This window comes from Lepidochelys kempii, chromosome 3, assembly GCF_965140265.1.
Source record: "Lepidochelys kempii isolate rLepKem1 chromosome 3, rLepKem1.hap2, whole genome shotgun sequence".
Lineage (NCBI taxonomy): Eukaryota > Metazoa > Chordata > Testudines > Cheloniidae > Lepidochelys > Lepidochelys kempii.
Window position 1 is genome coordinate 154,765,761 of NC_133258.1, and position 22,346 is coordinate 154,788,106.

General features: G+C 42.3%; 1 protein-coding gene across 2 annotated transcripts in view; it reads left to right on the forward strand.

Annotated features, from left to right (window-relative positions):
* The window catches only part of CLIP4 (CAP-Gly domain containing linker protein family member 4), a 65,438-nt gene that overhangs the window by 33,129 nt on the left and 9,963 nt on the right, over positions 1-22,346 (forward strand). Inside the window, exons 8-12 of one of the 2 annotated variants that reach the window (XM_073338632.1) lie at positions 1,214-1,450; positions 5,812-5,947; positions 6,760-6,897; positions 18,319-18,405; positions 22,157-22,297. In XM_073338632.1, coding sequence (XP_073194733.1) covers positions 1,214-1,450; positions 5,812-5,947; positions 6,760-6,897; positions 18,319-18,405; positions 22,157-22,297 — 739 coding nt within the window. The remainder of the gene's footprint in view (positions 1-1,213; positions 1,451-5,811; positions 5,948-6,759; positions 6,898-18,318; positions 18,406-22,156; positions 22,298-22,346) is intronic. The other variant, XM_073338633.1, reaches the window with a different exon arrangement.

A 22,346-nucleotide genomic window follows, 5' to 3' on the forward strand; every position in this document is an offset into this window, starting at 1 on the left:
GTGGACAGACGGCAGCGCTTTCCTTACTGCGCTCTCCAAAGGCTGGTTTAACTCAAAGCGCTCTACAGCTGCAAATGTAGCCCAGCCCTTAGATTTCATTGTCCATTTGGAACTAGACTAAGAGCATCAATGTTTTTCCATGCATAGAACGTCCTGTATTCTAAGGCCTGTCAATACTAAAGTACAGCCATGTATTTGAAGCCAGTTCATGATGCTCTCATTTGCACTTTGGGGCAGGGACTGTCATTTATCATGCTTTTTACAGTGAGTCTCAACCTGGATCTCAACCTGGTATCCTTTAGATGCTCGCATAATATAAATGCTAAATAATAATCTGACCTGGATTACCACAAGCATAGCTAAATTGTCCATGGGGCAACTGTTTTCACATACAGCCATGGCTACCTTGTTGGTGTCTGCTGTAGCTACCAAACAGTCTTTGTATCCTACCTTCTAGGAAAGTCTAGGTAGCCTTTTCATATTGCTTTGAAATAAAGTTTCCAGGCTGCATGCATGCAGCACGTGGACAGTGTGCTTTGGGATGCACCAGCACATAACTGAGAGACAGGAGGACCAGGTAACTGGGCTACAACTATGTGGGCAACTTAACCACTGAGAATGAAGCCTTGCTAGCTCCTTAGTTACGAACCAAATACTAGGCATCCGATGTTGTGAGGAGACACGAGCCATGTTCGAGCCAAGCATATCACAACCTAGTTAAAAACCTCGTCAAAAATTGTAGCATAGACCATGGTTTGGCTCACCATATCAGATTTGGTGCAAGTTGGTAATGATGGAAAGCCATTGCCAGCTAGTAGCTTTTTAGTGGGCTGCTTTTGGTCAACTAGTTCCAGGGACTGTATACGATATACTACTTTTTTAACGAGCAAATATCAATTGTATTAAGGCCACCTGGAGAATCCTTAGTTCGTGTGCCAGCGATGGCGTGGAAACTTTCAGAACATCATTGCAGTCTATTTTCTTAGTCCTTCATAACATGCACTTTAAAATGCTGTATTTTGTCTCAGTCAAATGCCTATTTAATATTTTTATATATGCATGTTTGAAAATTTTGCCTGCTGGTTACTAACAACAACAACAAAAATGGTAGCAAGGGGATTTTAAATCTTATACGTGGACTCTACTTCTGCACAGCCAAGTTTTGGCCTGTCTTTATGTTAAGTCTTTTAATTATTCTACCTTGTTTATATAGAATGATAAAGGACAGATTCCAGCAGACGTGGTTCCTGATCCGGTAGACATGCCATTGGAGATGGCAGATGCTGCAGCAAGTGCAAAAGAAATCAAGCAGATGCTGTTGGATGCAGTGCCTCTGTCATGTGACATCTCAAAGGCCATGCTTCCAAACTATGATCATGTCACTGGCAAGGCCATGCTTATGTCACTTGGCTTGAAACTAGGAGATCGTGTTGTTATTGCAGGACAAAAGGTACGTGAGCAAATTTGAAACTGCACAAGTAATCTCCTGTGAATGGGGCATTTGTAGTATGTTTGAAACTGATTTCTTATTTGTAAATGTAAAATAACTTCTGGAAGGTATGAGATGTGGATGACAGTAGAGATGCGAAAATATTTCCATTGCTGGAAAATAGGTGGAAAGGAAAATCTCCTCATGAGAAGCTGAAAGCTTATGTAGTAGTGAAACTTTTTCACTGTTGTGAAAAGCAGGTTTTGGCAGGCAAAATCTTTTTTTTTTTTTTTTTACCTGCAAACCCTTCCTTAACAGTCCATCATAATAAATAAGTGGGTCTTAGTCTTTATGGGGTATGGATCCAAAATGCTGCCAGGGCTCACAAATACCATCCTGATCTTGTGACAGGAATTTATATTGCTTAGAATTAATCTAGTTTCCATTTCCAGAAACTGGTAAAAGGTACATTTAATTCTACTTAGCAGGTTAGTTGTTTAATTTCATTGGTGCAATGCAGCTAACATCTCCTTTGATGAAACACTGCCGTGTTATAGAGGTAGGAATATAATCTAAGGAGCAATGAGTAGTACTTTAGTTAAATAACTGCAGCTCAAATTTTAATGGCTTTAAACTAGATAAGTTTGGAAACTTGTTGTTCTGCTGGTAGCTATATTGGTATATATGAAGTCATATACTTTTTCCTCTTCTTGTAGGTAGCAAGGACTTAGAAATGATTTAAAAGCAATAGGATGTTTTTAAAGATTGCCATAAGCACACATGCAAAGTTTGCTGAAACATCTATTTATAAGAGCAGAATTCAGCATTTGGGTTTTCATGCACCTGTGACAACAGTACTTGCATATTTGATTTTTCTGATATTAACTTTAGATTTATAATTTGTTCTTTTCAATTCAAAATCTTTCCCTCGCAATGTATGAAGCAGCTTCCATTTTGAATTTGCATTTGACATGTTACTGAAATTGGGTCAGGAAAGGTGACACAATCATTAGCTATACAAAAGGTATGGTAACTGAAATATATACAAGAAACTGCTTGTTCTGACAAGAGAATTAACATATGAAAGTTGTTTAGCCAGAAACTATTACACAATGAAAGCGAAGAAGAAAATAACAGCCATCAAAAATGCTCGAGCTGCAAGTCAGTAAAAGCTTCAGAACAAGAAGAAAGAAGTTTGTACTTATTTCAGTTACATACATAGAATGCTAGTTTTTATTTTGACATTGCACCAGAGCACTGAACATCTTCTGCAGAAAAGGACCTAGAGGTTACAGTGCACGAGAAGCTGGATATGAGTCAATGGTGTGCTGTTGTTGCTAAGAAGGCCAATGGCATTTTGGGATGTATAAATTGGGGCATTGCCAGCAGATCGAGGGACGTGATCGTTCCCCTCTATTCGACACTGGTGAGGCCTCATCTGGAGTACTGTGTCCAGTTTTGGGCCCCACACTAGAAGAAGGATGTGGAAAAATTGGAAAACGTCCAGCGGAAGGCAACAAAAATGATTAGGGGACTGGAACACATGACTTATGAGGAGAGGCTGAGGGAACTGGGATTGTTTAGTCTGCAGAAGAGAAGAATGAGGGGGGATTTGATAGCTGCTTTCAACTGTCTGAAAGGGGGTTCCAAAGAGGATGGCTCTAGACTGTTCTCAGTGGTAGCAGATGACAGAACAAGGAGTAATGGTCTCAAGTTGCAGTGGGGGAGGTGTAGGTTGGATATTAGGAAAAACTTTTTCACTAGGAGGGTGGTGAAACACTGGAATGCGTTACCTAGGGAGCTGGTGAAATCTCCTTCCTTAGAAGTTTTTAAGGTCAGGCTTGACAAAGCCCTGTCTGGGATGATTTAGTTGGGGATTGGTCCTGCTTTGAGCAGGGGGTTGGACTAGATGACCTCCTGAGGTCCCTTCCAACCCTAATATTCAATGGTTCTGTAAACTGTAACACTTTCACTGTCTATATGGATGGAGTTTTCTAGACTTGGAGCCCTTTAGTCTGAAAAGATGCGACTAAAGTGCTGCACCTCCAATAGGCTGTCAGAGGCCAGAGTTTGTGGATATAGATTGTCAGTGGTCCCCAAACTTTCTACCTCACACCCCCTGTCAAGGTTCCTTCCCCACTCTTAACTCTAGGGTACAGATGTGGGGACCTGCATGAAAACCTCCTAAGCTTACTTTTACCAGCTTAGGTTAAAACTTTCCCAAGGTACAAATTAATTTTACCCTTTGCCCTTGGAATTTCCACTGCCACCACCAAACTTTAACTGGGTTTACTGGGAAACATAGTTTGGACATGTCTTTCCCCCCAAAATCCTCCCAACCCTTGTACCCCACTTCCTGGGGAAGGTTTAGTAAAAATCCTCACCAATTTGCATAGGTGACCACAGACCCAAACCCTTAGATCTTAGAACAATGAAAAAGCATTCAGTTTCCTTACAAGAAGACTTTTAATAGAAGTAAAAAAGAATCACCTCTGTAAAGTCAGGATGGTAAATACCTTACAGGGTAATTAGATTCAAAACATAGAGAATCCCCTCTAGACAAAACCTTAAATTACAAAAAAGACACACAGACAGGAATAGTCATTCTATTCAGCACAGTTCTTTTCTCAGCCATTTAAAGAAATCATAATCTAACACATACCTAGCTAGATTACTTACTAAAAGTTCTAAGACTCCATTCCTGTTCTGTCCCTGGCAAAAGCAGCATACGGACAGACACAGACCCCTTGTTTCTCTCCCTCCTCTCAGCTTTTGAAAGTAAGTATCTTGTCTCCTCATTGGTCATTTTGGTCAGGTGCCAGCAAGGTTACCTTTAGCTTCTTAACCCTTTACAGGTGAGAGGATTTTTCCTCTGGCCAGGAGGGATTTTAAAGGGGTTTACCCTTCCCTTTATATTTATGACACCCCCCATTTGCCCCTGTCAGGCTTGCAGCCGGGGCCGGGAGCGGGGTTGTGGCTCCGGGAGAGGGGGACATGGACAAGAGTAAGGGGGCTGGGGCCACAGCTGGGGGCAGGTGTGGAGGGGGGGCAGCTGCTGTGTGTCGCTCCCTCCCCGCCTCCCCGTGAGGGTGGGCCTGGGCCTCAGTCACGCTTCCCCAAGCGTTCCTCCTCATCCCTCTTGGGGAGCATGCCCCACAGTTTGGGGACCTCTGGATTAAGTAATCCTATAATAGTCAAACTTAAAGGGGACAGGTAAAACGGGGGGAGAGAGGAAGGAGGCTCTCTCCCTTTCTTGCTGCTTTCTGATATATAAAGAAGGTTAGTCTGAACAGTTCTGTTTAAATACATTTTTTAAAAGGGGGAGTGGGGAGGCTTCTGTTTGCTGAATTTCTAATGTTAACACTCCCTTCCCCTCCACCCCAATGCCTTATCTGCCCTTGAAATTATAGTGATAAACTAGCAACACAAAAGATTGAAAGCTGAGTAATTGAAAGAGGGAGATTTTTTTATTTTTAGTAAGACTAATTAAAAAACTGTAAGTTTTAAAACTGATTTAAATCCGCCATCTAAAACTGTTGGGAGAAAGGACATCTTTGTTGATGAGTCAGCGCCCTGCCCCTTAAAGTAAGGCTTGTGGGCTTGTAATACACATCTGCTGAGACCAGAAGAAGTCCACTGGCAAAATCAAAGAAGACGGTCTCAATGCTCCTGATCCTTTTTTTAAAAAAAAGCAGGATCTAGATTCAAAACCAAAACAATTTTTTAGGCTTTTTTTTTTTTTTTTTTTTGCATCAGCAAGAAGGAATAAAGGTCATGGACTCTTTGAAAATAAATTCCTTTGCAGCTTATCTTTAAATTTTAGGGGTAGTCTGAATGTGGTGGTTTGTTTTATTTTATAATCTCCCTCCCTCATTCGGTAGAGGCCTGTATTCTTCAGGATACTTAAGCATGTGCCTAACTTTAAGCAGGTGGGTTACCCTTTGAAGTCAAAATGAATGAACCCTGCTTAGTAAGACGTGCACTGCAGTATTTTGCTGAAGTGATGTCATTGTCTAATGGTACATGTTGTCTGTGACTCATTTCTGTTGTGATAACTGCCAATAAATACTGCTTTTGTTCAATCTGTCTCTTATATCTTACAACACTCACTGGCTGGCATTCTTGAAGGAAAAGGATCTCTGCCCTCAAGGAACGCAAAGGAATGTGAAAGTGGCAATCATAGAATACCAGGGTTTGGAAGGGACCTCAGGAGGTCATCTAGTCCAACCCCCTGCTCAAAGCAGGACCAATCCCCAACTAAATCAGTCAGTGTGTATAGTGATAATGGATCTGGAGATGACTTACTATCTTACATAGTATCTAATGGAAATGGTATTTATTTATTATTCACAAAGTCATTCTGTGTTGATTCTTTTCTTTAGGTTGGTACATTAAGGTTTTGTGGCACAACAGAATTTGCCAGCGGGCAATGGGCTGGTGTAGAACTGGATGAACCAGAAGGAAAGAATGACGGAAGTGTTGGAAAAGTCCAGTACTTCAAGTGTGCACCAAGATGTGGTATAACTTTATTTTCTAGATGTTTTAGAGATACTTTGAAACCTTAATTAAAAAAAAAGAAAAACATTGGTTTGATTAGATGAGGCATCTTTGGGTCGAAAAATACAAATTATTTGTCCCAGATTTTTCTATTTTGTAAATTCCTTTAATTGGTCCTAACTTTATCAGTTCTAAGTGTTGCAAAAGAAGTCACTTCTGATTACTTCCTTGAAACTGCAGTGTAGTATCTTTCCAGTTTTGCCATCTTCATTGGTTATTTGCTTTTCTCACAGCCATATTGTAATTGTTTCGTTTCTATTTGACATTTTCTCTCATAGCTTACCTGGCTTTCCACTTTGAAAGAGATTTGTTTGAGCATTCATACAGTTATGCCCTTCTTAAAATTTCTCTCCAGCATAACCCTCAAAGGAATGTGATGTAGTCTCTTTTCTTTGTTTGTCAAATTGAGGTGTGTGTGTGTTGTAAATTTGCTTGGCATTTCATTTCCACCTGTGGGATGATGCAGGAGTTTGTGCTGAGGGATGATCTGTCTCAGTTTCCAGATCAGCCACAAGCATTCTGTGTGATGCTGGGCAGAGCACTGAGGCACAGGATAGAGCAAATGATTTTCCCATCTATAAAATAGGAATAGTACTTCCCTACCTCACCAGGTGTGAGTATAACAATCCATTAATGATTGAGGCACTGAGGTACTATGTTAAACAGAGTAATCTAAGAGAGAATAGCTAGATTTTTTTTTTTGCACTACTGCTTCTCTTGTTTTACATATTGCATACAGAAAGAGATGCATGTCTTTTTTTTTAATTCTCTAGGTATCTTTGCACCTCTTTCTAAAATAAGTAAGGCTTCAGATCACAAGAAGAATTTTGTCAGAAGTCCTTCCACACGATCTACTTTGGTCAAGTCCAAGAAAATCGATGTAACGCATATAACTTCAAAAGTGAATACTGGTAAATAATTTTTTTTATAAAGCTAGTATCTCCAAAAATCAGACAGTAATTTTGCATATCTTTATGTTAAAATCCTAGCTTGTAGTTAATTCATCCTCTTGGGATAAGAAAGTAGTATGGCATTTATTAATTATGCCTTCTCATTAACTGAAGTTGTTGGTGCTGAGAGGTGTTGAGCATCTGTCACTCGCATTGAAGTAGTTTAAACTGCAGGTGCTTATTGCTCAGGATCAGGCCCTATGGCTCAATCACAGTAAAAATTAATGTTCTACCATTTGGTATGTCATTGTACTATAGCACTGGTGTGTTATGCCTTTTTACAGTCCCCTGCAGCATTATGTAACATTGATTGCTGGAAGGTAAGATATGGGACTAGTTATACCGTTGCCCAATTCTGGTAAGACAATTGTTATGTCTTTTTCTAGGGCTGAGCCAGGGGAAGCTGTAAAGTGACTAAAGGTTCTGTTCTCAGTTAATGGTCACTTTGGTGGTATAATATACTAAGGGGATCTAACATTACATATTGACATACTGTTTGGGAAAGGCTTACCATAGCACACGCTCTGAAGCTTTTAAAGCTGTTTCTGATTGGAGATGATCTCTGAAAATGTCTAAAATTGCTTTGCTTTAATTATGTGGATTTTATTTGACTTGACCAGCAGGCTGTCAAACTGTCGAGGAAAACACATTTATATGCTAGTGTATATACAGCTGTATATAAGTATTAAAATATTGTAAAAAGTATTAACACAATTTCTTCAATAAAAACCCTTCTGGCAAAAATAATTAGAAGCTATTTTAATAACTACATTATGTGTCAAGGCAATGAATTCGTTCACCTGAGAAACAAAGAACACATCTGGAAGGGAGAGATATTCTTGTGTTTAAGTCCATGGGTGGGGGCTTAGGAGATCTGGGTTTAATTCCTGGCTCTGCCACAGACTTCCTGTGTGACCTTAGTTTAGGCAAATAACTTACTCTCTCTGTGCTTCAGGTCCCCATCTGTAAAGTCAAGATAATATTCCTTTTCCTCCACCCTTTGCCTTTCTTGTCAATTTAGCTTCTAAGCTCTTGGGGCAGGGACTCTCTTACGTGTTTGTACAGTGCCTAGCATATACAAATGGGCCCTGATCTTGATTAAATGATGTAAAAATAATGCTATTAAATGGATTGTTCTATAATTTCCTCTCTCTCTCAGTCCTGCCCAGTTGGACCCTTAATAGTAAAGCAGCATGACTTTACAGGTGGAGGGGTATAAATATATTCCTACAAAATTATTAAAATCCTCTAAAACTGTTAGCCGACGGCCAAGGATGTTTGGTGAGGTGCCAGCTATGCCCGTTTATACCATCCGTGACTTTAACCGCTAGGACGCACTGTCCCTTCGCGGCGGGCAGCCCGGGCTAGGCTGACGGATGCCCCAAGGTCCTAACCACCCGTGACTTTAACTGCTAGAGCTCAGAGCTCCTTCGCAGCGGGCAGCCAGGATTGACTGACAGGTGCCCCAAGAGTTTGCCCCGTGGAGGCGGCACAACTCAACGCTAGGCTCTTAGTACTCTCACCTAATGGCCAGGCTTTAGAGCCAAAACGGCTGAGGTTCTTTAATTGTGTTGGCTGCTTTACAGTAAACCAGAGAAAACAAGTCAGGCTTATGCATAAATGGTTACCAAAATTTATTAAGCTAGATTCTAATCATGTGGTTACAAAATTGCTAGTGCCTACTTATTTAAATGTAGAGATGTTACACACACAAACAAGTTACAAAACTGAAGCCACAATCCCAAAGAAAGAAAACAAAGTATAGAGCTCTATTTCAAAATATGTGTACACTAAAGATAGGAGATCAGGTGTGGGTGCTTCTTACCCTCCTTGCATCTCTCGATTCCAGCGGTGCCAAGCCAGGATCGGTCACTCAATTCCGCGGAAAGACGAATAAGGGACAAGGCGTAGGGACCCTCTTAGCTGCAGAAGCCTTGGGAGGCTGTCACTTATCTGACCAGCAGATAGATAGTGAAAAGCACTCAAAAATCATGGTGCTGTAGGTCCCCTACTTATACCTCTGTACTCCTTTATTCTCTTTCTCCTTTCTTATGCCAAATTGAGGCTGGTCTGTCGGGGTGACGCCAGCTTTCGCAAGAGTAGTTTACACTTGCAAAGGAGAGAAACAATAAGTGTCGACTACTGGACATTTCTTTTATCAGGGTAAATATTTTCCCAACTAGGATGTTGGTGTGTGTGCATCACGCTATTTAGTAGGGGCTAAGAGCCATGTCTGTCACAGGGCCTCTGCCTGCTGTGAGCTTAATCGTTGTATCTGTTCCCAGAGGCACATTGTAGCAGCACACCTGTGCTTTCACAGCTTCAAAGGCTGTGCTGGAATATATGTTAAGTGCCCTGTTCCTGTTTCCTCCTGTGTTTCCAGCAATGCTGGTCTGAGAGGGGGGGCTGGCTGTCTGGCTACATTCCACCCCCTGATGCACCACACTACATCCCAGATTGCAAGGTGGCGGTGATGCCAGCACCTCTTGCCCTCCTTGGGGAAATATAGAAATACCCAACAACCAAATTAGAGGATGAGGGTTCGCGGAATTGGTTAGGATCCCTTTTTAGCTCTAGGTATCTGATTTGCGTGGAGGAAAGAGTAGTTTGAATCAAACGCTTCATAATACATAAAGTTACACAAAAAACAATTACAATAATTAAAATGGTTAAAACAGTTTTCACAACCGAATGTAAAACGGGGAGAGGGAGAATCCCAAGTGTTGAGCTAACCATTGCATCCATGAGGTTTGTCCATTCTCAGCCACTGCATGTAGTGGTACCAATTCAAGTCCCAGTCCATTGGTTGAATCTAGCAAGGTGCACATCCAGCAATTGGTAGCACCAGCAGCTGAGGCGATGGTTTGGATTGCTCCCCGAAGAGGATGTTCTGGTATTGCCAAGGTGACTGGAGCCAACAGAAGGATCATGAGGGCTTGCAGGAACATATCTCTGGTGGGTCGTGTTCTAGCTAAAAAACTTATTTTAAAACCAAAAGCAAAAATTACACCTGCTATTATAAGTAATGGCAAATATATCAACAGTCCATAGTAGTCTCTAGTGATCAAACAGGTCTGCTGCATGATCCATTTTGCTGACAGGTTAGCTGGCAGGTTGCTCGGAACGATGGGACCATTCCTGCAATAAATCACATGGTCAGCCGGTCTTGGATGTGATCCAAGCCTCTGTAATGGTTATTAGCCTTTTATCAGCATTTAAGGCACTCCATACACCTTTCTCTTTATAGGCGTGCAAAACGCAGGTAAAGGTTCCCAGGGCTGGGTGTTTAATCACAACAGTATCTCCGGGAGCATACTTGGAACTGTGCAGTGGTGTTCTGGCAGGGGAGATAGATTTCCCTGTAGGGAAGAATCCCCTGCTGATTGGACTTCCTGTAGGAGTCTGTCTGTTGTTTAATCTCTGCACCACTTCGTCCAGTCTGTCTCCCCATGTGCCATCAGTAGGCTTCAAATGATTCTTTAGCAACCCATTCCAGCGCTCGACCATGCCATTAGATTGAGGTCGATATGGAAGGTGGAAGGTCCATTGGACTCCATGGTTAAGGGTCCATTCCCTTACAAGTTTATTCTTAAAATGCGAACCATTATCTGATTGGATTTCTTGAGGCATTGGGACAATTGCTGTTAAGCGGTTTAGTCCCATAACTGTGGACAACCCTGTTGCCAATCGGGTTGGATATGCAAAACCAATCCCTGAAACAATTTCTACTCCAGTCAAGATGTATTTCCACCTCTGCCTTGTAGTGGGCAGTGGTCCGACATAGTCGACCTGCCAGGTTGCCCATAGTGTTTTTCCATCTCTTAGCCTGGCAAACCTTTGTCCTTCTCCTATATGTTTTCTAGTCTCAGCACAAATAGTGCAGGCTTGTACCAGGTCTCTAGCCTGTCTGTGGGTGATAGGCCACCCCCTGATATGTGCTTGCCGCACTAACTCATCACTTCCTGTGTGTCCTAAATTATCATGTAACCATGAATATAAGCGTTCCCATTCTACTTGTGTGGTAAAGAGCTGGGCAGCTGCATCAGCTAAATTGTTTAACTGTGCAGCTGGGGTATTATTCTTCTGATGAGCTGAGACATGTCCTATAGACAGGGGTTGTTGCAGGGCATGCTGATATAACCACTTCCAGTATTCCAGTCCCCAGACTGGTTTACCTCCTATTTCCCAGTGGTTATTTTTCCAGTTAGTGATCCACTGAGTGGCACCTGCCCATACTGCATAGGAGTCCGTATATACTGCGGTGGCTCCTGCTTCACAGGCCAGTTTAATTGCAGCCAATTCTGCAAGTTGTGCTGACCCATCAATTTCAGCAGTTAGGGGTGCTGCAGAGGTGTCTGCAGGCACTGCTGCAGCTTTTCCCTTCCATTTTCCTTTTACCAGCCTGGCACTGCCATCAGTGAACCATACTCCCTCAGGCTTAGAAGGATCAAATGGGGCAGCATCCTTAATGGGAGACTGCTGTGGAGGCAGGCGGTATTCATCAGGCATTCCTACTTTCCATAGGGATTCCTGAATCATAGTGGGGTTTTGTGCAGTGTCTGCACTCCCTACCCTGTGGTGTATGTAAAGTGCCCATCTTTGGATAGTCATCTTTTGTGCTACACCAGGTGGTAACTCTTTCCCTTCCAATATAGGTTTAATGATTGGAAGAGGAGTGTGAATTGTGATGTCCTTATCCTGAGTTAATTCCTCAGTTTCTCTCAAGGCTGTGTAAGCTGCCAGAAGCACCTTCTCATAAGGCGTGTAGTTAGCCTGTGACCCTTGCCATGACTTGGAACCAAACTGAATTGGTCGTCTGGGAGCAGTGTCACTTTCTTGCCAGAGAGCATAAGACATTCCAGTGGCTCCCACAGTTAGGTACAAATGGAATGGGGCTTCAGGATGTATGGGACCCAGAGCCTGATAGGTGTGTATCTCCCCTATCAGTTGTCTGAGGGCTTCCTCATGGGCAGGAGCCCATTCCCAGGCAGCACTTTTCTTTAACAAATTGTACAATGGTCTGGCTATAATGGCAAAGCCAGGTACATGTTTTCTCCAAAACCCCAGGGTTCCCAAAATCTGTCTCAATTGATCTTTACTTTCAGGGGAGGGTGCCTGATTTAGCTCTTGCACAGTGTCATTAGACACAGACCTCCTACCTCCCATCCATACAGTACCTAAGAATTTTATCTCTTGGGAGGGACCTTGGCATTTCTCAGCTGGTAACTCTAAATTAAGGGCTTCTAGTGCTCCTTTGATTTGATTCATAGCCTCCTGTACCTCTTCTGAGGTTTTCCCACCTATTAAGATGTCATCAATGTATTGCACAGTTTGTACATTGTGTGGCAGTATAAGGTCATCTAGGACCTTTGCCAGTGCCCCATGGCAAATAGTGGGTGAGTGTTTAAACCCTTGTGGCATTCGGGTAAAAGTGTATTGTACACCTTTCCAAGTAAAAGCAAATCTTTCCTGGTCAGCTGGTTGCAAAGGGACCATGAAGAACATGTCCTTTACATCTAATACTGCTAGCCAGGGTTTATCCCAGGTTTGTATGGTGTTTACAATATCTGTTATGCTAGGGACTGCTGCAGTTAATGGTCCAGTGTTACTGTTTAGCTTCCTATAGTCTATAGTGAGTCTCCATTTGCCATTTGGTTTCTTGATGGGCCACACAGGAGAATTAAAGCGAGAGTGGGTACGAATTAAAATTCCTCGCTGTTCCAAATCTTTGATCAGGTCAGTAACAGGGCTTATGGCCTCAGCTGGGACATTATACTGCTTTGTGTTTGTTACTGTTGAGGGCGGGAGAGCAGGCGCGCTGCTAAGTAAGTTTACAGAATAGTGGGGAGGGCTTTCCTCTTCCAGGTGGGTGGCATGAGGAACAGAACTGACTCCAAAAGCCCATCTTTCCCCATTAATCCTTCCCTTCTTTCCTCTTAAAACATCCATGCCCAGTATGTTGGCATTGCCCAAAATCACCTCATATTTTCGGGGCTGATGGTGGGGTTGCAATGGGATATCCAGTTTTATCTTAACTAATGGGTAAGTTATGGTACTGCCATTTACCCCTGTAACAAGTACCTGTTTTCCGCCAGTAGGTGGCGAGCCCTGAAAACTTTCTCGCTTAATCATGGACCTTTGAGCCCCTGTGTCCATTAAGAAAGGAATAATGTGTTTGTCATTTACAGTTACATGTATCCGGGGGTCTTTTGCTGTTGTTTTCTCCTCTTTGGATTTAAGCTGGTTTATTAGGAGAGGAGATTGGCCCCCGCAAGCTAGTTTCCCTGCTCTGGTAACTCTTGTAGTTGCTGCAGCAATGGAGTATACCGGGTGTCTGCAGGTGGGGAAAGAGGAGAGAGCTGCAGAGGTGCACTGGGAGTAGCATTAGTTGTCTCCCAGTCAGCTCTTTTAAAGGTGGTGAATAATTTTAGCCGCTCTGTGGGCAGTCCATTTATCACATCTCTGGGATAACCTAAAGCCAGACATTGTCTCCACAACTTGGCTCTCGCTTGTTTTTATGTCCTTTAGATGGTGCCCCCTTGTTTCCCTGAAGGGAACGCATCTTAGCTTTGCCTGTCAGTGCTCTGATGTCTCCGAATTCTCTAAAGTATGACACCAGAAGGTTTAGCAGTGCCCGAAAGGTACTGTTATGTGCTGCAGCTTCTGATCTAAGGGACAGTGCCATAGCCCTGTGGTTACTCGGAACTCCCTTAAGCAGGGGTCTGAGATCATCTACATCTACCTGACCCTCCCATGGGCTTTCATAGGCTAACTCTTGAGGGTTTTGGCCAAGCATGCTAATAACAGCCACAGTTAATAGAGCTGTTTTTACCTCATCTATGTTGGTCCAGTGCATTACTGTGGGTTCATCTCGGTCTGCTGGGTAAATACCTCTTGCCCATCGACAAGCCAGAGACCAAAGTGTTTTAGGGGTGTTCCCCTCTGAGTGTTCCAGGAATATTCCTGCACCTAAGTTAAGGCGCTCAGTTTCTTGGGCTGTCAGGCGTATATATCCACCCCCAGTGTCCCAGAGGCGGACCAGCCACTCTATTATACCTTCCTCAGGCTTTTTAGCAAAATCTCCCTGGATTGTTTTTAACTCCATGGGAGTATATTGGCGGGTGGTAATTTTGGTAAAGTGTGTTGGAGCTTTACTCCCTTTTCCCTTTTTACCTCCCTTCTTTGTTTTTGAAGAGGTGGATGGATAATTGTCATCCCCTTCTTCATCCAGCTCTGCCCCACTCAAATTTTCCTCATGTTCTTCTGATTTGTGATGTGTGATAGCTGGTCTTAATTTTACAGAGGGACCTTCCTCCTCAGAGGAGGGGGACTCATTTGCTGAATCCCAAATGTCTCCATCCCATTCCTCAGGGTCTAGCCAGAGAGCAGTCTCAACTTTAGCCCGGTTGATACTGCGTGTTTTAGTCTCCAGTTTTTCCCTTCGTTCTATCCCTTCTTTCTCAATTAAGGGAAGTAATCTTTTCTGAAGATGTTCCATATCCCTATTCAGTGTTCTTACTCTGGTATCTAAATTCTGGCATTCCTTGCGCAGTGTGTCCCTTTCCTGTTGCAGCCTATTAAATTCTATTGCCAGACTATGATAATCCTTACAGGCAGCTTGCCAAACGTTAGTAAGCAGCCATATACAAGCACCTTTTCCTTTCCCTTTCTTCATCTTGCAGGCAGTTCTCCAGTTACAGAAATGCTGCCAGATCTCTGCTGGTTTTCCCCAATATTTCTCCAGCAGTTCTTTGCTCCACAGAGGATTTCCCCATCCCTCTTGGGTCAAACTTTTCTCTAGCTCAGGGAATTCTGTGGTGTTTATCATGACTGGTTTCATTGTGTTACTGTAGTGCAGCCTATATCACAATCCTGTTCGTGACGCCAATTTCTGTTAGCCGACGGCCAAGGATGTTTGGTGAGGTGCCAGCTATGCCCGTTTATACCATCCGTGACTTTAACCGCTAGGACGCACTGTCCCTTCGCGGCGGGCAGCCCGGGCTAGGCTGACGGATGCCCCAAGGTCCTAACCACCCGTGACTTTAACTGCTAGAGCTCAGAGCTCCTTCGCAGCGGGCAGCCAGGATTGACTGACAGGTGCCCCAAGAGTTTGCCCCGTGGAGGCGGCACAACTCAACGCTAGGCTCTTAGTACTCTCACCTAATGGCCAGGCTTTAGAGCCAAAACGGCTGAGGTTCTTTAATTGTGTTGGCTGCTTTACAGTAAACCAGAGAAAACAAGTCAGGCTTATGCATAAATGGTTACCAAAATTTATTAAGCTAGATTCTAATCATGTGGTTACAAAATTGCTAGTGCCTACTTATTTAAATGTAGAGATGTTACACACACAAACAAGTTACAAAACTGAAGCCACAATCCCAAAGAAAGAAAACAAAGTATAGAGCTCTATTTCAAAATATGTGTACACTAAAGATAGGAGATCAGGTGTGGGTGCTTCTTACCCTCCTTGCATCTCTCGATTCCAGCGGTGCCAAGCCAGGATCGGTCACTCAATTCCGCGGAAAGACGAATAAGGGACAAGGCGTAGGGACCCTCTTAGCTGCAGAAGCCTTGGGAGGCTGTCACTTATCTGACCAGCAGATAGATAGTGAAAAGCACTCAAAAATCATGGTGCTGTAGGTCCCCTACTTATACCTCTGTACTCCTTTATTCTCTTTCTCCTTTCTTATGCCAAATTGAGGCTGGTCTGTCGGGGTGACGCCAGCTTTCGCAAGAGTAGTTTACACTTGCAAAGGAGAGAAACAATAAGTGTCGACTACTGGACATTTCTTTTATCAGGGTAAATATTTTCCCAACTAGGATGTTGGTGTGTGTGCATCACGCTATTTAGTAGGGGCTAACAGCCATGTCTGTCACAGGGCCTCTGCCTGCTGTGAGCTTAATCGTATCTGTTCCCAGAGGCACATTGTAGCAGCACACCTGTGCTTTCACAGCTTCAAAGGCTGTGCTGGAATATATGTTAAGTGCCCTGTTCCTGCTTCCTCCTGTGTTTCCAGCAATGCTGGTCTGAGAGGGGGGGGCTGGCTGTCTGGCTACAAAAACATTCCTTTTTTAACTGTAAAATATGCAGCATATACAGACAACATGATGGGATGGTGGAATAAATTTTTTTGGCAGTGATTTGGGATGACCTGCAAAAGTCATTTGACTCTTGCTGTCATGTCCATGTGGTAGACTTGCTGCTCTGTGACCATTAAAAATAATTGAACAGCCAGAATTTTCTACACACTGACATATTTCAGAAAGTTTGAAGTTCTCTGTCTGACCTTTGCTAGAAATGGGGCATTTGTATAGTATAAGTTGCATGGTTATGACTTGATCTGAAAAAGGATATGTTCCACGGAGCTCATCTTTTTTTGAAATGCCTTGTCCTAATCATATCAACTTAGACAATTAACTTAACATCCAGGCAGTTTAACATGATGTGGAAAAACTGACACCTTGCATAAAATGCTACACTTCAGTAAAATAATTACATTTGTTAGCTTAGGCCACCCACTTTACAGTTTTGCTATCTCTTTCTATAAAACAGTCTTCACTTTGGCTGTTTGGTCCACTCATAGTATTGTGAGCTATAAGACAGTTGTTTGTTAAGATTGAGCTCTGATTTATTTTCAAAAGATCTTGACTAAAATGGAAAAGGATTGTTTTCCTCTGAGGCGATGCATTCGTGACAGCAGTTTGTGATTAATCTGTTTTTTGACACAGCTGTGCCTAGCCGTCTATATAAATCCAAAAATTTGACATTTGCTTTAAGACAAAATCAGAGTAAGTTACACCTGGTGCACCGCTAGGGCTTACATGTGTAAGCAGTATGTAGTGAGCTGCCATTGTAAGATATTCTTATGCCAAAGGGCCATTTATCTTAATGTGCCTGGTGGAGTCACTTGGTAGGGTGGGAGGATAAAGTTGCAAATACAGAGCTTTCTTCTGAAACATTTCCTTACATTACTGGAGTAAATTTCTTCATTGCCTTAACCACCAATAAATTATTTGCGTTATAGGCCGTGCAAAATAATTAGTACATCTTCTATAAATATTGTAGATAGACTGCAGAGTTCTGTCAAACCTTACCTTTAATATTGTATATAGATATTTTAATGCTTTTTTTTTATTTGTACTTTTTGATATTTATATTTGTGATAAAAATATTTCCTCTTTAAATAGTCCATTAGATTTCATTAGTAATGGTCACATTAGTCCTGGTACTTATTGTGATCATCAAGGATTTTCTGTTCTAAAACGTATCTCCAGCCATGAACAATGTTCTCACGTGTCTGACTTTTAACGCTGAAATATAAAACACCTTAAAATAGAATACAGTAATAAATAATACCAAAATAATATATCATCTGGGCTAAGCCAATAAATATAATTAAATAAAAAGTCCACTTTGCCCTCATCACTAGTACCAGCAAAATTGTTCGGAAGGTTCTGTTCTCTTTGCCTAGCCTAGTGGCAGACAACCACTTATGAATACAAAATAGCTTGTCCATGAAGCATGTATTTAAGCAGCAATATTAGTTCATACATATGTTATTACATTGTTGCTATGTAGTGTAATAGGCTCTTTAATTAGATTAATATTGGCATATTCAATCCGTTTTCATAGGCTTGAAAACAAAAGTTATGAGGTTGAAACTCAGATTTGTATAAATACGTGCATACATTGAAATTATAGATTTAACAGTTGGTACTCTTATTCCAATAGTAAAAGCAAAAAAGTTTGGTTTTGAGTGTGTTTAAGGAAATCAGATGTTTGTGATTTTAAAGGATTTTTTTGTTCACTTGTGTTAACTCAGATTGCTTCAATATAAACATTTGGCAAGCAATTTGTTTATAATATCGCTTGATTGCTTTGGAGCGTTTTTTAAGTGTCAGTGGTTTAACATGATTGGTAAATTATTTTACAACTAGAAGTTTTATATAAAAATACTGTGGTTTTGTAGTACTTATATTTGAAGAATCCAACGCATTTTACGAGTACTAAATAAGCATCCTGGGCAGACCTTGGCCCCATTTCACAGATTGGTGAAGAGAGGGACGGGAGAGAGCACAGAGAAGTTGCGGCTTGCCAGTGGTCACAGAGGAAACTAGTATCAGTCAGGATTAGGACATTTTGCCAGTACTGTACCGTGTTCTGAATACTAGATATCATACCCTTCTGTAAAGATTACTAGTGTCTATAGTATGTATGTAGATTGAAATGATGGACTTGGAGGTATCATGGTTGGTTCAGGGGTCTACAAACCCAGTACTGTATCTGTTTGCATATGTGGTTTTTTTTGTAAAATTATTTATAGGTAATTGGCAGGGTATTTGTTGACCCTATTTGTTTTTTTGTCTTTTTTTGTCTCCTAGGCTTAGCTACATTAAAAAAAGATAGTAGTGCTGAATCCACCTTTTTGGCTACTGAAGAAGGAATGAAAACTATGCCTGGTAAAGAAGGTAACTAAATTCCCCTTGTTGATTCATTTTGAGCCAATTCTGGGAAGGGCAAAGGAAGTATCAAGTCTCTTCCCTTCCCCTACCCCTCTTTATAGTTACTCAGATATGCTGCAAAAGCAGTGCTAATGTATACCTGCATTCTAGTTCCAAGCAGCCCTGTACACCAGTCCGCTAGGAGCAGGATTAATCTGAGTGGGACCAATGTGATGCCATTGTGAAAAAGGCTAATGCAGTCCAAGGATGAGTCAAGCGAGGTATTCCCAGTAGAGTTAGGGAAGAGTTATTACCATTATACAAGGCCCTGGTGAGACCTCATCTGGAATAGTGAGTGCAGTTCTGATCTCCCATGTTCAAGAAAGATGAATTCAAACTGGAACAGGTGCAGAGAAGGACTAGTAGGGTCATCAGTGGAATGGAGAACCTACCTTACGAGAAGAGACAAGGAGGTTGGCTTGTTAGGCGTAACAAAACAAAGGCTGAAGGGAGATATGATTCCTCTCTGTAAGTACACCAAGGGGATAACACTAGCAAGGGGAGGAGTTGTTTCAAGTAGAGGGCTGATACTGACACAAGAACAAATGGACATAAACTGGCAATCAGTAAGCTTAGGCTTAAAATTAAACAAAGGTTTCTAACCAGCAGAGGAGTGAAGTTCTGGAACAGTCTTTCAAAGGGAGTACTGGGGGCAAAAAAACTAACGTTTTCGGAGGCTGAGCTTGATAAGTTTGCTTACAATGGCATATGGCCCATTGTGACTGCTAGTAGCAAATATCTCCAGTTGCTTGAGATTGGACACTAGATGGGGAGTGTTCTGAGTTACTGCAGAGAATTCTCTCCCAGGTGTCTGGCTGTTGGCTCTTGCGCATATGCTTGGGATCTAATCGCCATATTGAGGGTTGGGAAGGATTTGAGTCGTCCCCGCCCCCCGGTCAGATTGTCAGAGACCTTGGGTTGGTTGGTTCATTTTTTTTTTTTTTGGTCTACCTCTGCAGTGTGGTGTCTGGGTCATTTGCTTGTTTGAACTAGAGTGAACGGTGGATTCTCTATAACTTGAACTCTTCAGATCAAGATTTGAGGCCTTCAGTAACTCAGTCAGAGGCTGTGGGCCTATTACTGGGGTGTGTGGGTGAGGCTGTGGCCTGTGATGTACATGAGGTCAGGCTAGATCATGATTAAGGCTGTGTGTCTGTCACGGAAGTCACGGATTCCGTGGGCCAGCTGCACTGGCCGCTGCTGGGGCAGTCTCGGGCCACTACCCCCCATGCCCCAGCAGCAGCAGTAGTTTGGGTGTGGGAGGGGGCTCAGCGTGGCAGGCACCACCCCCGCAGCTCCCACTGGCTGTTGTTCTCGGCCAATGGGAGCTGCAGAGTTGGACCTCGTGGCAGGAGCAGCGCACAGAGCCTCCCTGGCTTTCCCTCCCTCAAGGAGCTGCAGGGACATGCCGGCTGCTTCTGGGGAGCCATGCGGAGCTGAGTAGGGAGCCTGCCAGCCCCGCCAACCCTCACCCCCAGCACCAGCAGGAGTCCTGGGCTGCGCAGTGCCCCGTGGCCCCCTGGCTCAAATTTTAGTTGGGGGTATACAGTACAAGTCATGGACAGGTCACGGGCCATGAATTTTTGTTTACTGCCCGTGACCTGTCCATGACTTTTACTAAAAATAGCCATGACTAAACCGTAGCTTTAATCATGATGGTCCCTTCAGGTCTTAGTCTGAGTGATATGGTCCACTGCCAGGGCAGCATGGCATGGCAGATGCATGTATAACTCTGGAGCCCAGCCCCCTATGCCTGAGGTTCTGTCTAAGAAAACCACATCATGTTGCAGATCGTCTGTAGAACAACCTTTCTGTTGGTTTTGGTGGATCTTTTTCCCCTGTGTTCCTGCTGCTGGTTGCATGTATTCCAGTGGGAACTGTGTTCAACAAGTATCAGAATTTTGACCCTTTTATTACTTGTACGTTTGAGTGTTGAGTAACAAATTATAATGGTGTAACAGCATTTTTAGATTTGTCTTCTGTAATGTAATCATTTCAAAACCATGTTAAGTCTGTAAAAATATTATTTTTTCTTTTAAAATTGGAATCCAGTCTCTAATGATCTGTAGGTTTATAATTGGCTAGTGACTTCTGATGCTTCAGTTTTTGGGTGCTCAACCTGACAATGCAAAGGGGTCTGATTATCAGAGGGTGGATGCTCAGCACTTTATAAAAATCCAGCCCCCATCTAAGGTTTCACAACACGTATTCTATTACTATTTGCCTTTGAAGATTTTGAGTATATGCAATTATTTAAAACAAAACAGAAACCTACCCTTCATCTGACTGAGTATATTTTTTCTTGAGAAAAAAACATCCTTTTTTTTTTCCTCCCAAACGTTTCAGTTCATGAACAGTTACTAGTTTGAGACAGGGTTTCAAGATGTAGGAGCCTAACTTTAGGCATCCGTATTCCTAATGAGGCACCTAAATAATTGGCTTAATTTTCAAAAAGTGCTGAAAACCCAGCCACTTCTGACTTCAGTGGGAGGTGCTTGGTGCTCAGCACTTTCGAAAATTGGGCTACCTAATTGGGTGCCTAAATACGGACTTTAGGCATCCACCTTTTAAAATCTTGAGCTTTGAATGTTACCTTTGCACACTCAGAACCACTATTTTTATACTTTTTTAGGACTTACTATTTTTAGTTCATATTGAGACCGCCAGTATCTTAACTTCGGAGCCTTTGGTTTCTTGTACGCTTTCCTTAGGTACCCCATTCTTTAATCTGTGCTCTGGCTCTGGCTCTCAACAGTTGCACTTCATATTTTTTGACACCCCCGCTTCCCCAAGATAGAGAATTTAATTATATGAATACTGAATGTGTCCTAGCTCCAATCATCTCAAACACTGAATGAATAGAGCCTCACAACATTCCTGTGAGTCAGATAAGCAGTATTATCTCTAACTTCATAGATAGGAAAACTGAGGCACAAAGAGGGTAAAATTTTTCTTCACATTCAGTTGGTACATCTATACTTCGAGCTGGTGGGATCATTTCCAGCTTGAGGAGACATACCCATGCTAGCTCTGATCAAGCTAACATATTAAAAATAGTGTGTACCCTCAGTGTCAGGAGCTGCCCCGTGTATGATCAGAGCTAGCATGGGTATGCCTCCATGAGCTGGGAATTATATCTCCAGCTTGAGGTGTAGACATACCTGGTGTTTCTTTTGGGCAGAAAAGAAGAGCTGAAAAAGAGAGAGAGAGCTAAAAGAAAAAGTTAAAACCAGATAAATCTTATTAAATATGTTCACAAATGGGGATAAAAGTGATTTATCTCCCATTCTTATTTTATTTTAAGGATTTGAATATTAATACAGTATATAATGCATACATTAGGCGCTAGTTCACACACCATTACTCACCCACAAAAATGTCACTTTCCCTACTTCTCATCTGTTTAATAAACTGGATACTGAGTGTGAGGTGATGAGGGCTTATGTTACTAATCCTTCATTCGTTTAACAAATGTACACTAGAACGTTTACCAGCACATCAAGAAGTATTATAAAGATCTAAAAATAATCTACCGATGTGAAAATAAATGGCTAAAGTTCATGCTGTGAAGTATCAACTTTGCCTTTTAATTGGTTGCTCCCTTGCTTGCTTTGTAAATTAATGAGGTTCTTCTGTATCATGCATGCTCGTTTGATCTAGTTGACTTGTCCTTTCCTGCATACCATCTCTGGATAATTATTTGCATTACCTCTGTCAGCTTTCCTTGGATCCAGCAGTTCTTCCTCTTCTACTACCTCTTTAGAGAGCAAACAGAATCATCCCAAGAAATGGAACTCAACTAACAGCAATAAAAAGGCAGTGCCTAAAGTAGCTCCTACCTCAACTAAAAGCAGTGCGGGTACTGTATCTGTTGTATTATTAAAGAACACCTTCACAGGCTGGGAGTA